Source organism: Prunus dulcis, chromosome 7, assembly GCF_902201215.1.
Source record: "Prunus dulcis chromosome 7, ALMONDv2, whole genome shotgun sequence".
NCBI lineage: Eukaryota > Viridiplantae > Streptophyta > Magnoliopsida > Rosales > Rosaceae > Prunus > Prunus dulcis.
The window spans coordinates 21115871-21131264 of NC_047656.1; the positions used below are offsets into that span (position 1 = coordinate 21115871).

The 15394-nt window shown below is 37.8% G+C and overlaps 3 protein-coding genes across 5 annotated transcripts; all 3 read right to left on the minus strand.

Annotated features, from left to right (window-relative positions):
* Positions 1–9: 9 nt before the first annotated feature.
* LOC117633928 lies at positions 10–7143 on the minus strand. 2 transcript variants are annotated; one of them, XM_034367789.1, is made up of 7 exons: positions 7049–7143; positions 4272–4537; positions 3168–3362; positions 2142–2258; positions 1850–1999; positions 920–978; positions 10–381 (listed from the first exon to the last, which is right to left on the minus strand). In XM_034367789.1, exons 2-7 carry the CDS (start codon positions 4464–4466, stop codon positions 246–248), a joined length of 852 nt encoding a protein of 283 aa, XP_034223680.1. In that variant the 5' UTR covers positions 4467–4537; positions 7049–7143; the 3' UTR covers positions 10–245. The 2 variants fall into 2 exon arrangements, with proteins under 2 accessions (XP_034223680.1, XP_034223681.1); XM_034367790.1 differs by lacking the exon at positions 7049–7143 and having other exon boundaries at positions 29–381; positions 3168–3390; positions 4272–4381.
* Positions 5778–9278, minus strand: LOC117633926 (outer envelope pore protein 37, chloroplastic). The gene is made up of 6 exons (XM_034367786.1): positions 8541–9278; positions 8058–8147; positions 7386–7556; positions 7049–7143; positions 6451–6571; positions 5778–6185 (listed from the first exon to the last, which is right to left on the minus strand). Exons 1-6 carry the CDS (start codon positions 8961–8963, stop codon positions 6054–6056), a joined length of 1032 nt encoding a protein of 343 aa, XP_034223677.1. The 5' UTR covers positions 8964–9278; the 3' UTR covers positions 5778–6053.
* A 150-nt stretch (positions 9279–9428) lies between these two features.
* On the minus strand, positions 9429–15060 carry LOC117633925 (la-related protein 6B). 2 transcript variants are annotated; one of them, XM_034367785.1, is made up of 10 exons: positions 14212–15060; positions 13020–13101; positions 12598–12692; positions 12347–12418; positions 11985–12064; positions 11768–11867; positions 11002–11049; positions 10820–10888; positions 10325–10471; positions 9429–10076 (listed from the first exon to the last, which is right to left on the minus strand). In XM_034367785.1, exons 1-10 carry the CDS (start codon positions 14683–14685, stop codon positions 9822–9824), a joined length of 1422 nt encoding a protein of 473 aa, XP_034223676.1. In that variant the 5' UTR covers positions 14686–15060; the 3' UTR covers positions 9429–9821. The 2 variants fall into 2 exon arrangements, 1 of the variants encoding a protein (XP_034223676.1); XR_004586720.1 differs by having other exon boundaries at positions 9960–10076; positions 10789–10888; positions 14212–14906.
* Between the last annotated feature and the right edge of the window lie 334 nt (positions 15061–15394).

The window sequence follows — 15394 nt, forward strand, 5'->3', positions numbered from 1 at the left end:
CTCATGAAATTTAATTCAATGCACCAAATTTATTTCCAAGATTTCCTTCCCCTTAAAAATATACCAACAAAATACACCTCTTTCCAATTACAGAATGCGAGCAAATTGATCTCTCACTATTTCACTCTACAAAGTCATGTGGTCTGGTAGGTTCCATCTAATTTTTTACAAACAAAAATATAAGTGCTCTCTCCCTCTCTCACTCTCTCACTCTCTCAAAATGTATGGACAGCATGAACAATGGTTCAATCTAGATAGAAGAGAGTCACGATTTTCCGGAGATTTTTGGCCTCTTGACAAGTTTCCATGAGCAATTTACTATCATGAAACGCAAAGCATATAACTTGTTGTACATGTGAAATGATGTCCATATTGCACAACCTGCAGTTTCAACATGGAAGACATGAAATTTGTAGTATTGCCTGCTATAACATGAAAGCTACACTAACTACCAATCACGACTAACTATTTCATTTTCAGATTCTAGTAGACCTTGGTTTAAAGGAATTTACACGAGCAATTCAAGTAGACGTTTGGCACAATTTGATGAGTTGCTTGATCAAACCTAGAAAACTCAAAGGGACTCAACTGTCTTGATAGAGACTGGGTAAAAAATTCAAGCTCATCTACAAGCTTGATCATAGTAAATAGAGCAATGGCCGGTAACAGTTGGATTGGGTTCTTACAAGAAAATACACCCTTTTGGCTTCAGTCTTATCAGGTGCTGCAGAAGCAACCATGGCTTTGGCCCTTAGGAGGGGAGATGCTTAATATCAAATGCTTTGCATATATTAATATCTTGAATTTTCAGTAGGCATTATAAATAGGTAATGATTAGCGCTATATAGTACTGGAAGAAAACATGATAGTTGAAATTATAATAATTAAATAAATATAAGTAAGTGGAGCAACTACCAACCTGCTGGCTTCTAACAGAGGTAGATGATCATTGTAAGGCTTCTCTATCACATTCTTGACCTGAAAACCCCAAAAAATTATCAATTCCCATAACAATATTGCTTTTCCTTTTTCAGGTGGTGGGAAAAAGTGTATCATTACCACAGTCCATGGAAATATTAACTAGAAACATACTTCAGCACCTGAACCCATTAAATTCGGTTCCAGCTTATATGCACCAATCAAATTCGTAAATAACTATAGCCCCCGATTCAAATTCATTTTCTGAGGAATTCTACTGCAGACCTACTCTAGTAATGCTTTCACTCTCTCTCTCTCTCTCTCTCTCTCTCTCTCTCTCTCTCTATATATATATATATATATATATGTGTGTGTGTGTGTGTGTATGTGTGTGTAGTAATAAATTGTAGGAACTGTATTCTAACATAACAGAACGATTGAAGCTAGATTCATGAGTGTTCCCTAACAAGGAATTGATTGCAAAACGACCTTACCCAACCAAATATGAATGGATGAGTATTTTGAGAGTGTAGGCAGATGAATAAAAATTTCTATTAAAAATTCCTTAAGAATAAAAAAAATGAAAAACAAAGATCAAATACGTCAAAAGAGACATGGATCTTGTATAAATAGTTTTTCTTTGATAGATGAAATTTTACCAAGAAGAATGCACAGGGCAAGAATGATGTGCATGAGAACTACAAAAGACGCTTCTGTAGTGTTTAAAGAAATTATTTTAGAAAAATAGCATTAAGAAAAGCCAAAAAGGCAAAAAGAAGAACGAAACTCAACTGAGAGTCAAAACTAGGAGACAAAAAGCAATTAATAACTACAATTATGTAAATACTATGAGAAAATTTTAGTAAAGACCAAAATTCTGCAATAGATGAAAGCATAATATTTAAGGAATGTCACTTTAAGAAATTCTTACTTTAGACAATAATTCCTGGCTCTCAGGAGGTTGCTTCTTCAAGCTTTGCGGCAAGATTACCGTAAGTAATTCTGGTTTCTCTGCTCTGAGAGCACCCCTGATAACAGCTGCATTAGTGCCAGATGCCCCTGATGTATATATGTGATTTTTCTGCAAACAGGAGTTGAGGAACATACAAGTCAAGGGCACTGATCCGTTCAGATTCAACATAAACTGAAAAGACCCAGCATTGTTGAACATCTGATAGCTAAGTACTCATAATGCCAGAGAAAATATAATATACAGCTCTTACAGTGATAACCATCGCATAGCTAAGAATCTCGATAAGTTCTTGATGCATGAATCCCATATTACGGGTCCCAAAGAAGCCAATTGCTCGGGGCCCTTGTTGCTGAATGGCTAATAATTCCTGCAGATAATATTACAGAAATAAAATTCTAAATATCTGAAGTAGCACAAAGTAGGAAGACTGATTGTGCTTTCAAGCTGCAAGTAAAATTACAAATGAGAGACAAGACAAACAACACAAGGCATGCAACATCTGTAAGAGATGGGCCACTCAGAAGTTGCTGCCAAACATCTGTGACTGTTGGACTGAGAAAGAAAATTTATTTGAAAAAGATTATCAGAGATACCTAACCCCAAGTTTTAACTGCACATTTATCTCAAAATAATATCCTTAGGTCCCAAACTTTTGGTTTGAAAGGAGACAATGCATACTATGATTCTTACAAAGCTTGGGGTGAACAGGTGAGGGACAACTATATTGAAATTAGAAAAGGAAAACGACTCGAACATGATTTAAAACAAAATATCTAATCACCCTAATTTTGACTGTGGATTCGTCTTAAATGATATCCTTTAGGTCCCAAACTTTTGGTTTGCAAGGAGGCATTACATACTATTGTTCTTAATTCTTATAAAACTTTGGGTAATCAGATACAGAAAACTGATAGTATTTATTATTTGAGCAAATCAGTGTCTTTTGTGTTTTAACAGTACACGACTCAAGTGAGTATTAATACTGCAAAAGGATATTGAGGATAAGGCGAAGTACCCTGACTCAAGTTAGGGGTTTCACCAGTTGAATTTTGTTGTTGAATTAGTTGAGTAACAATTTTACAATATGCGTTGAGATCATCCCTATACTTGTCTACTTGTCAGTTTAATTTGGGTTCAATTAATGTTTGCTTAGGTTAATACAAAATTGACAGGGCTAAGACAAGGGTAAAAAGGAAAGTCACACAAAAGAACCCACCCCAACCCCAAACATCCACCAAAGGAGTGAAAAGAAAGCCAAATTGATTAATAAACACACCTGTAGATAATCAACATCGGCCACAGGTCTAAACTCTGATACCAGAACTGCTCCTGATCCTTCAACAACAGATTGAGCTTGGGTTGGGATTTGGGTGCCTACTTCTTCATCAGAACCGAACATGCTCGCACCCTTATTGTCTTCATTTGATGGACTATCTATGTCTTGATCTCTTCTCATATGTCCGCAGAGCCACTATACCAGTACAGAAAAAACAGATCCCCTGGTAGTAAATCATTAGTGAAAACCAACTGCCCACAAAGAGTGGTGATCATACAAGTTCAAGCTCGCATGACTTCTAATACGTGTATAAAAGAAACAATAATAATAATAAAAACTGTTCTCTGTAGCATTTCCATGGTGAAAGAAATGTTTTTTTGCCTAAAAAGTTTACAGAGAGCTTGATGCTGGTTGATCAGTCCCAGTAAGTGATACTAAAACGGGATACAAGTAATATCAACTAAACTCTTTGAAGCCGAATATAATGACTACTTGCATTGGCTACATGTTTGATCCCCAAAGTTTTAGGTGGGGATGAAATCATAAAAATACTACACATGCAGATGCACTAAAACTTCAAAGCAGTTACCTTTTGTACTCCTGTAGACCCAAGAAGCATACATATGAACAACCGATGGACAAATTCACGAACCTTATGCTAACATTTTCCATGTTAATTCATAAACCATACAGTAACGAAACTAAACTACAACTGCGATCATGGAAGATACACGGCTGAGTCTTACAAGAAATTAAACGGGTTTAGGACAAATAAAAATTGAAAATCAAGATTAAACCCATTTGTTTTAAACCTGTACCTCAACGTACACTAGGAGCAAATCGCATTGCAGCCTCTTCAGATAACAAAGAAACCCATGAAGCGCTTAAACAAACAAGACCCAATTTTCAAGGAAAATTTCAATTACTATATGAAGGAACAGCGTCCCATTATAGCCAGCTCATTCCAAAAACTAAGGATAAGGATCTCCAAGCCCAAAAATACTACCTTTCCCATCACAAGAACCTCAATGAACAAGACCCAATTCTTAAAATTAAGAAAAGTTGATGATATAGATACGAACATATAAATATGTAGAGAGATACCTTCCGCTTGGAGCGAATGGGTGTCTTGTTTCCAGTACATGTGTGTTGGTGAGATGAGAGAGAGGAAGAGTAGGAAAGCTTGAAATTAGGGCTTGCAGAGTGAAAGGATTTGAGGGACTTGGAGGGAAAGTCTGAAGAAGAAGAATAGGCAGTAATGGTGGTTAGAGGCAAGAAAAGCCTCAAAGGTGCTGTCATTCCTGCCTTTCAAAACTTTGCTCCGGGCAGCTTTTCCTTCCTTCTATCTTTCTGTGCTCCTTTTCTCTTCTCTTTTAATATCCTCCAATTGGAAAAGAAAAAAAATCTAATAAGCGAATTGAATAAGAGCAGATATGATATGTTTTATTTAGAAGTTATAGAAGATAGAATTGTGAAATGGAATAGAATTTTGTCAAAGGGGTCCTTTACCCTTTACCCTTTACTCTTTCCTCTTTTCGTTTGCTTTTCGGCTTTTTTATTATATATTTTTCTTCATATTTTGACCTCCGCACAGCTCTCAACTGAACTGGTAAAAAAACATCTACTTTACTGCCAACTGTATAATGAATTTTTCCCTTTTTTTTTTTTTTTTTTTTGAGTACAAGCTATAATAAACTACAAGAGAGGGAGATTTTTCACACACGCACGATTATAATGCCGTGAGATTCGAATATAAGAACTCTGATTTGCAAGTTTGGCCGTTTTTCCTTTTTAATAAATGTATTCTGAAGTTTCTAAAAGGACAATACTTGCACCAATCCATTAAAGATGAGAATACTTTTAACAATCCAAATGTTCATAAAATAAGAGGCAACTCCAATTCCAAATTCCAATGGGTAGAAAGAAAGAAAGAAACAAACTCGAACGAACATCTCTCTACCTTCACGTCCAATTTCCAATACTAGAGTTGGACACTTTGCTCTTTCGCTTCTCAAAACTTAGTGCCCCTCTATATTACAAAGTATAAATAAATGTATAAATTCATATGGTTTACATGAAAATACAACGCCATAAATCATTTTACATTTTTCAGTTTTCATTTTACAATTTACAATACAAATAAATATTATAAATGTAGCTTTCTTCATGCGGTCATGAAGGGAAGGGGATGATGCATGGAATGCGATGAGTCTCACAAGAATTTCATGAAACTCCAGGATTTCAATTTTCTTGAAACATTGGATCGGTCTACTACGCAACGCATACCATTGCCATCAGCATCAGCATGAGCTGGTTGTTTTTACAACAGAACAGACAAACAGGGACCACAAGCAAGCAGTTTATGACAAAAAATATAGAAAGCCACTTGCTTTCATCCCTCCCTCCCACATCTTTTTATTCTTTAGTATCTGATCCAGCAACAACTACACTTCTCACCTCTCAAATTTTATTCGTACGTAAATCAAATGCAGACTAAATCCAAGGCATATTTTTCTTTTGGGAAAAAATTAGTAGCCACAACCAACTAGTTTGGAGGCAAGGAAGGAACAGTGGAATTTGTGTTACAAAGGCTAATCTGAAACAAAAACAAAACAAAAACTGTGTTAATGCTTTTGCCGCATTATTCAGTTGGAGGGAGGACCACATTTTCTTATTTTTGTTTCATTTCAGAGAAATGACTTCTTTGTGTGGTTTAATAGGTTTCCGTTTGGACTGCTTGCTTGTCACCAGCTAAACATCAAAGTATTTTTTCAACTGGTCAAATACAAAACAATTGATGCCATTATACAGCAATAAGCATTAGAACCCGAGTTGAAAGTGTATTAAAGGATAGCATGATCCCATGATCCCACAACCAACCAGAGACTATATGTCCCATCTCTTTTTAACCCGGAACATCAAAGTTGATGATCGAATGTCATCTTGTGGCACTTGGAGCATGAATTGAACCTTCATCTTCATTGGGGCTGTCCTTGCTTTGCCACCTTCATCTCCAACCTGAAGCAGGATCACGATCACTATACTATACTATCATTTCCTCATAAAAAGCTAATTTTTATGAACCTCAATTTTCTCAACAAAGCATTATGTCAATACTAGTGTGGGTATAAGTGAAATACTTGTTTGACCCCACATATACCCTTAGGTTTTCCTTCCAAATTCCCCTTTCAAGAGCACCAATGCCTCCTTTGTGCCAATTCCAAGCCTTCTTGCCTTCTTTAACAAGAAAACTTTAAAATACTTTTCTCATATAAGCACTTACCCAAAGAGATGCCCAGCCAAGGCGCACCTCTGAATCATAACCAGCTTTAAGTTTCAAGTCCTTGCCATATGTGTGCTTGTATACCGCACTCCAGTAGTCGGAATCAAAATTGTACCAGTAGCTGGAGATGAAATCATCAAAATGAAGGATAAAAACTTTTCCAACAGTTTGGACACAGATGACTGAAACATGATATAGTAATTGGCAAACTCAAAAGTGCTCCTCTCAAGCTCAAGAAAAATTCATGCTAGACCAATAAACTATTGGAGACTCTTTATATGAATAAATACTGGAGACAAGATTTGCTTTCAGTTTTACAAATGCTATGCATGAATTGATGATATCAAGCAGACAACACAGTTACTCACACAGTGAAATATGATATAGAGATTGGCCAACTCAACCTGAATGGATTTATAAGCATTAAACCAAGCACCTCATTCTCTTGACCTAACATTTATAAACGGTCCTGTTATCCTAAAAACTAGAAAAACATGATTGCCAGGTACATGTTTACATCTGTCAGCAAGCAAGTCAAGTATGAATCCAACAAACAAAAGAAAAAAAATTGAATTAGGAAGAAGAAAAAATTTCTAACCTCAACTTGTCTGAAGGACCAAACCGACGCTTAAAAGCAAATGACAAAGCATTCGAAGGCAGCGAAAAGGTCGGGATAAAAGACATCTCCTCATCCTGTGAAAAACTCAAACATCTCAGCAAAACTCACAAAGATGAAACACCAACATGATGAAAAATGAATTCATTCAGCTATTAAGAGATGATGAATATTTTCGTACGGAACATGTTCTGGACTACACCTTTACACAACCCAGCCATACATTTTTTCTACATTTTTTATTGGGTGGGACCCAGTCATCCATCTTGTTTAATTGAAAAGCATCCAAAAAGAAAAACCAGAGTAATATAATGCTTACCTTGTATGAGTACCTCAACTTCAAATCCTCATCCGCATAATGAGCAGTGCACAACCCATTCAAAATTTGGCCTTTCACAATGCCATTGATCGACAACATTCTCTTCATCTCCTCTTCTTCTTTTTCCTCCAAAGAAACTTCGCCAAGGGGGAATTTAAGGGTAGCTTTTGGCTGCAGCACCAGAAAGAAATTAACGTAATAAAACTTATCATGTAATATGGTGCAACCAGATCCTCCAATTCTGTTTCCGCCAGTAAAAATTAAACAAGGGGAAAAATAAGGGATACTCTGGCAGCAGAAACAGGAAGATAATAAGTTACTAAATAATGGATTCATTCAATTTTTTTTACTGTTAGGTAATTCATACATAGTAGCATTACTTGTAAATTGTAAAGCGGTGCGATGGCATCAGATAAAAACTACACTAACTCAGCAATCCAAATAATGATAACAATCCAAGTTATGAATGCTGAAGCACGCTTTAAAACAGAAACAAGTTTGCAACACTATTGAGTCCTGACAGCAGTAGAACTCCAAGGACATGTCCTATTTGCGTCTGGTTAGAGTTACATGCTAAGATTATACACAAAAACAATATGTAAATTGAATGCCAGATGAAGGTCCACACGTGGGGGTGTCAAAACATGGTATCGTGTGATATATTGTACTTACGAAACCAACAGAAGGTACAGGAGAAGAGAGTTCAAATGCATAGCCAGGTTCAGCAAGCTTCGCAACCACGGATGCCTCTCCTTGTTGTGCCTAAAAACATTATGACAATCAGAGAGGCAACATAAGCACATAAAAAATAATCATCAAAGGTATATATCATCACATGCATCAGAGAAGAAGGGGTCAATCTCATGTCAAGAAGCTTGGGTAAAACATAGACATAGACATAGACACGAAGATATTAATTTCTTTTATTAATAGAAATGAAATGACATTAGTTACACATTGCTCAACAACTCATGGGGCCGGGCCAGGCCAGCAGAAGCAAGCTCCTACTGATAATATGGTGTAAGATTACATTAAATTACAAATTTGCATGTGAAAGAGAAGAGACTTGAAGAGTTGAGTTAAGGGGGCAAAATTAATAAGAAAGGTAAGAAGAGAAAAATGAAAAATAGATAGATAGGGAGAGAGATAGGTAACCTTGAGATCATGGGTAGCACGGAGTTGCAATCGAGGACCAACATCGACGGAGCCGCTGAGGAGAGTAGATTGATCTTCAAAGTCGTAGTTAATGGAGAGGTGCTTGGAGACAAGTGCCAAGTGGGGCGGAGAGAGCTCGCCCTTGTGGTTGTTGTGGAAGGAGAGCTTCAGTTTGGCCAGGCTGTCAAACAGCTTGCACGAGACCTTATGGAAGAAAACGGACGAGTCGCTGTCGAACTCGGAAGTGAGTCGAATAGAAGGCCTTTTCGGGAAGCTGAATATGACGGGGCTCCTCGAACCTCCTGTGGCTGGTGGAGACGGAGGAGGAGGAGGAGGAGGAAGATCAACACTTGCAGTTGGTAGGCCCTGGTAATTAGGGTTTGGATTCCCCGGGAGGCTGGGTATCATTATTGGCTCCGCCATTACTAAATTCACTCACTCACTCACTCACTCACTCACTACTTCCTTCTCCCACCTCTGACTCTAGACTCTGAACCTCAAAGAAAGAGAGAGAGAAGAGTGCGCATGTCACCTGTGTTTCTTCTATGATTCTTTTTATTAGGCGGAAATGTAGATGACTGGCCGGTGGCCATTCACCTTCACTCTTTTCAGGTCTTTTATTTAAGTATTTCTTATTTCACTTTGATGCATCATTCAGGTTTCGAACCTGGACCCTTGTGTTTTATTATTATTATTTTTTCATCAAACCCCCTGTTTTTTACCAACCAAAGATTTGTTTTTTCAATTTTTAAAATAGCTAAAATCATAAGCTAGGAGGATACAAAATTGCAGAATATATATATATATAATATTTTAAAAACTGAATAACATTGTTCTTTTGTTGGACTGAGGACATGACACTGTGAGTGTAACAACAAAGCCGACTGATGATCTCACCCTCTTATAATTCAATACATGTAATTTTTCTGGTCGAAGGAGAGAGGAAGAGTGATGAATGTCAAGAAAAGTTCAATTTCAAATCCCTTTCACTCACATTTAACCATTGGCGTTTATGGCTTTCGCTTCCTTTTTTCCCCTATATCTTTAAAAAGAGGGCAAAATCACATTTGTTCCTAATCATCCTTCTCTCAGTAACAAACACAATCAGAAAATTTAATCGACATATAATGGAGAGTTGACCCTTAAACTACACTGGATTGACAGCCCTTGTAAAACCTTGCCATCAAACACCACACGAGAAGGCATAGTTTCCCATCCCCAACATGTACTTGCAGCCACAGATACAAAACGAAAAAACCTCTCAAATACCGTCCTTAATCCTTATGCAATATTAACAGCAACTGGCTTCCCCCGACCCATTGCAAATCCCCTTGTGCCATCCGGCATACGCGGCCCAGGAGGCTGCTTGGCTACTCCTGGCTGCTCAATACTACCAACTAAATTGTGAGGAGGAGGCCCCACATGATTTCCACGATTAGTATTATGATGGTATTGACCTCGCCCACGCCCCTTCCCACGGCCTCGATTACGCCCTTTCCTCTGCCCGACCTCCTTGTCATTGCCATGCTCCTCTCCCTGCAAAGAAAAAAAATTACAACATACCTATGTCTTCAGGAAGTAATGATTTCAGATGTAAAGCTACATTCCAATACTATGCATATGCTACCATTAAGTTTATGGAAAAAGCCTTGACCAAAAAAATTTAAAAAAAAAAACTTTAGGGAAAAAGTTTGTCCAATTAGCATCTGTGAAAATTTATCAATGAAAATCTAATTGTCCAAAACAAAAGACATACACATTTAAATGAGTCTGTGAGTGCTTACATGTTCATGTGAATGGGCATCAGACTGCTGGGAAGAATCTACTGATTGTTTTTCATTGGCCTGCTGTTCCGGTGAAGAAGCATCCTCTTCGTCTAATTGCACTTCCCCATCTTGCCCCTTTTTCCCCCGCACTTGAGCAGGTTTTGACTGAGAATGGAACAAACAGAAACATCAATGGACTGGTCCAAATCAACTAAGTTACTATGCTGAAAGATCATTCAGTCAAGCAGCATGGGACCAATCACATACACCACAATCATATGATTAACTAAAATAACAAGAAAGTAATTTATGTCAACATTTATTCTATAACATTAGCTCATTTGGGAAAGTATACATTTCAATTATACAGTTCGAAATCTTAGCTTTATAAGCCAACTGAATTTCAGGAACTGAATTTAACAATAATTTTATAAGCCCACAGTTCGTGTTAAACTATAATTTCAGGAACTGAATTGAACTACCTAACAAAGAACCATAGTTTTGGGCATATACCACTCGTCTAAGCATTAAACGGACTTTAAGGCCACTCCTCCAGTTGGCCTCATCATTAAGCTCTGCAACCTGAAGATAGAAATGCACAGTTATCTGTCTTACCAAAGAAAGAAATGCACATTTATTCTGTATAATGAGCATGGCGAAAGCCATATTGATGTTAAATCACAGCAAACACTTACAGCTTTCTCTGCCAGCTCAGGGGATTCATATTCCACAAATGCATGCAACTACATAAAAAGAGTCCAGATATCAGATATTTCTGTCCAGCTTTAACTGTATGAGTAATAATTATAACAAAACTATTAACCATAAACATCAGTGACATTTGCATTAATGTTGATCTATTTCACCGAGTATGATTTCTTAAAACGTAGCATCCTTTTTTTTTTTGGGGTGAAAGAATGTCGCTACAGCCACTGCAATAATAGTGTTAAGTTACAATATAAAATCGATGCAAGGAAGGTCCTTCACAGGCCAGGCCCAAAGCCAATGATGATTGCATCATCAGACCAATACACTTTGGTTTGGTTAATCTGCAATTTTCCAGATTACTTTAAAATTTGAGGCATAATTTTGTTAAAGCATCTTTCTGTGAGACAACTTCTCAAAAGGTTAGCCCCCTCATACTAGAAAATATTGTAACCTAATAAAATTTGAGTCAGAAACCAGTCTTTTTTGGGGCATACCCTATTATCTTTTTATACCTGAAGCAATCTAGAATGAACGATTTTCTTTTTGTTACATTGGAAGGGATCAAACCTTTCACCAATCCTAATATTGACCCATTTCCCACCCTCCATCACCACTTGGGGTTAGAAATAAGCAAACTTTACTTCACAGAAGAAAAATGGTCATAGTTGCTGAAAACAATGAAAGCCAAAGAACAGCACAACCCATAACAAACCATAACCTGCTCCAAGCAAGTGCATGTGTTTTTATGTATACCTTGTTACTGAAAAGCGTGCTATCTGCTTTTGTAGATCTGGATGCCGGGGAAGCACTACTATTGGAGGTTTGTGGCTGGCAGGTACGGATTGTCTTCACACTGTCAAAGAACAACTCAACGTTATATAGACTTCTAGGATTGATAAAACAGATTTTACTCAGAAAATAAAGCATTCGAATAAAAAAAAGTTTCTACAGCACAATGTGATGTTGGTACCTCCCAGCAGCAGAGAAAACCTTCATGAGGTTTTGGTGGCAATGATCCTCAGGCAAATTTTCAGCGACAACTATGCGAGACTACAGATCAGAATGCACATTATATGATAAGAGGAAACAAGTATCTAGTTTTCATGAAACATCAACAATTATCAATTTAAGCAAGGATTTAAAATGAGTCTTACGACAGAAGTATAACCATAAAAATAAAATTTACCTGTTATACTTAAAATGAAACTTTATAAAAGACCCATTCACAAATTTTTTGGCATAAAGGAACAAAATGACACTATAGACGAGACACCAAACCAAAGCTTTTGTCCTGAAAACATGTAAATGGGACTGAATACAAGTAAAACATACTTGCAACTCTTCCATATCTGACTGAGTCAGGGGATGCTGGCGTCTAACTTTCTTTCCATCTTCATGAACTAGCTGCAGATTATGACATCATTAAAGATTAAAAACATAGACTAAATGAAAAAAAGATACACGGGTGAGTCGAAAAAAAGTTCCATTTTTAGAGGGGAAACAAAAAACAAAAGGAGTCAACAAGAGGATTCCTTAAGGATGACAATAGCATAATAAGCACGAGCTCAAACATATAAACTCACAAGTTTTGAAGAGTTCCGCAATACAGTTGCAAGCTGAGATTGACTATTTACGAGGGCCTTAATCTTCTTGAAAGATGCAACAACAGATATTGGCACTATATCAGAATGAATATTAAATAGTTAATAATGATTAAAAAATCAATAAAGGACTTCCAAAATAACAATTAGAATACAAAAATCGTATAAATTACTTAGTGTTTCAGCAGGCACACATGCCCGTCTTAGAGTAAGCTATTTTCCCTTTAACTTGAAGGTAAGCAGATCAAGTATATTACGGGCACACAGACAGTGAATCCAACTCTATGATACATATAAAACCATACAAAATTATAAAAGAAAATCAAAAGAAAAGTAAAAGAAAAAGATTGGTATGTGCTGCTTTCCTAATCAAAGATGGGAAAGGTAAAAGAAAAATAGCTTACCAAATCCTTCAGGGTCTTTGTTTATGAACCTCATAAGATGATCAGTAGTAGCCAAGTTTAGGTCACTGAAATAATACTCCACCTACAAAATGTAGGCCAACAAAAAGAAATCAGGCAAAGTTCATGAAGTGATCTTCACAATTAATAACAATAGCTGGTGACTCTACTGCACATTTTCATTCTCAAATGTCTTTTTTTTGGGATCAACTTGCATTATCTGAACCATAATGAACTAAATGAATGGTATTGCTTTGTTTAATACTTCCTTTTGATGAGGACTGACTTATTCAATTTCTAATGCATTTTATGTCATGTGATGATTTAGTCTATTAAAGCTTCTTATTTGAAGAGACGCACAAGTCAACCTCATCACACTGATTCTATCTTGACCACTAGGTCTGCCGGTGTTCTGACAACCACTATTCCAGAAGCTTTACCTAATGTTTCCTCTTTATCTATGTAGAAACCTTCTCCTCAAGGTTTTGTATAGGTCCGTTGTTCCATCTTCTGCTCTTTCGGACACTCAGATCTTTAAAATCCCTTTTTCATCTGTTGTGGATCTTTAAAAGACTTGTTGCTCAGGTATGATCTAGGTTCTACTGGAGAATGAAGAGCTACCTGAAGAACCAAAGCACTGCTTAAGATGGTGTTCTTTGCTTGATCTTACACTTGGGGTAGAGAATTGTCACCTATGATAACTTTAGGAGGAGGATCATTTGACCACCTTCTACGGAGGTAAAGGAGCAGTAGATGTTTAGAGAATGCAGAGGAGGTTCCAATTTGAATTTGGGTAAACTTAATTAGTGTTTAATTTTTCTCAGGTCCATTTGGAGACTTGAATTGTATGCATAGGAATACAGGACACGCTGCTCTTCCTTCCAACTTATTGAATCTCAACTGCACCATTGGAATTTGGAATCGCTAATTATATCCGAAAAAAGATTAGGCACAATTCACAAGCACAATAAACTGCCAACCTATAGAATCAGAATGAGACACGTGTGTGTTTATGGTTCGAGATGTTCAAAGATTAGGATCTGGAGTGATGGACCGAAATCCAAAAGAAGCTAATAGTATCCGAAACATGATTTAGTGAAGATTGAATATTTGGAAAAGACTAAGACAGCATAAGGCAGAGTATGGGCTATGAAGAAAAAGGTAGTAAAAGAGAATAAAAAAAGTAAACGCGAACCTGATTCAAAATCTTGGAAGTAGCTTCATCGGAAAGCTTGTGAGTCTTCGAGGAGGAGGAAGAAGCATGATCCGCCTGAGCTTGCTCTCCCAGCTGCTGCTGCTGCTGCTTGTGCTGCACGGTCGCCTCTTGGTCTCCAAATCCAGAGTAATGATACTGGTGGTGATGATGGTACTGGACTGGCAAGTGATGATGATGGACCGGCACCGGCACCACATGAGGAGGAGGAGGAGGGACGACCTGGATCGGCACATGGAAAGGGACCGAAGGCGGAGAGTAGACGTGGACCTGACCCACAGACACCGGAGGCGCTGCCGGCCCCGGTGCGGGTGTGGGCCCAGATGTGGGTGTGCTGCCACTGCGATTGGTTGGGACGAACTCGGGAGCCTGGGCGTTCAGCCGGCTAAACGAGACGTTCCGGGACAGAGATGGATCTGATGTAGAATCGGACGGTGGGGATTCCCCTTGGGCCATTTTAATCTTGTTTGTAGGGGGTTTAGGGGTGTTATGGACGAGGGTGGGGGAAGAAAGAGGAACTTGTTGGAGTAGAAAAACGAGGGAGAGAGCCCTGTGAGGGGCGGAGAGGACAGTGGAGAGGACTTCTCGGGTTTCAGGCTGCTTCCGATCCTCGCCTATTTATACTTTTGATTCTCATTCCTCATCGATTGGTCCATTTGGATTTTCGTAATGTGGGGACCCGTACTAATGCTTGACTCTTCTCATCTCACTTCTCGCTCTTCTTTCTGCCCTACTTCTCCCACTGGACTGCACTGAACTGGACTGGACTGGACTGGGCCTTTGTTCTTTACCCGTCGTGCCCGCTCTCACTAAGTCAGTCTCTTTGTCAATTGGTCAACGTACGCTCAAAACAGTACGGATACAGTCACCCCCAAAAAAAAAGTCTTTTTTTAGCTATTCGGCAAAAAAAAGTCTCTTTTTCTGCCATCTGTTTGAACGAAGGAAAATAATTCAGAATTTAGTGAAAAGTCAGAAATTAAAAGGGAGAAATTGATATTTCTATTGTTTGACAACTTAAGCATAAAACTTAATCATTGGCCAAAAAAAAACCCTTGGAAATTATTCACCTATTTTCAATTGCCATAATAGATCCTATAATGTAACCCCATGATTTAATGAGACTTAAATTGTTTTCTTTTGACATCCAACACAACTTTTTTTAAAA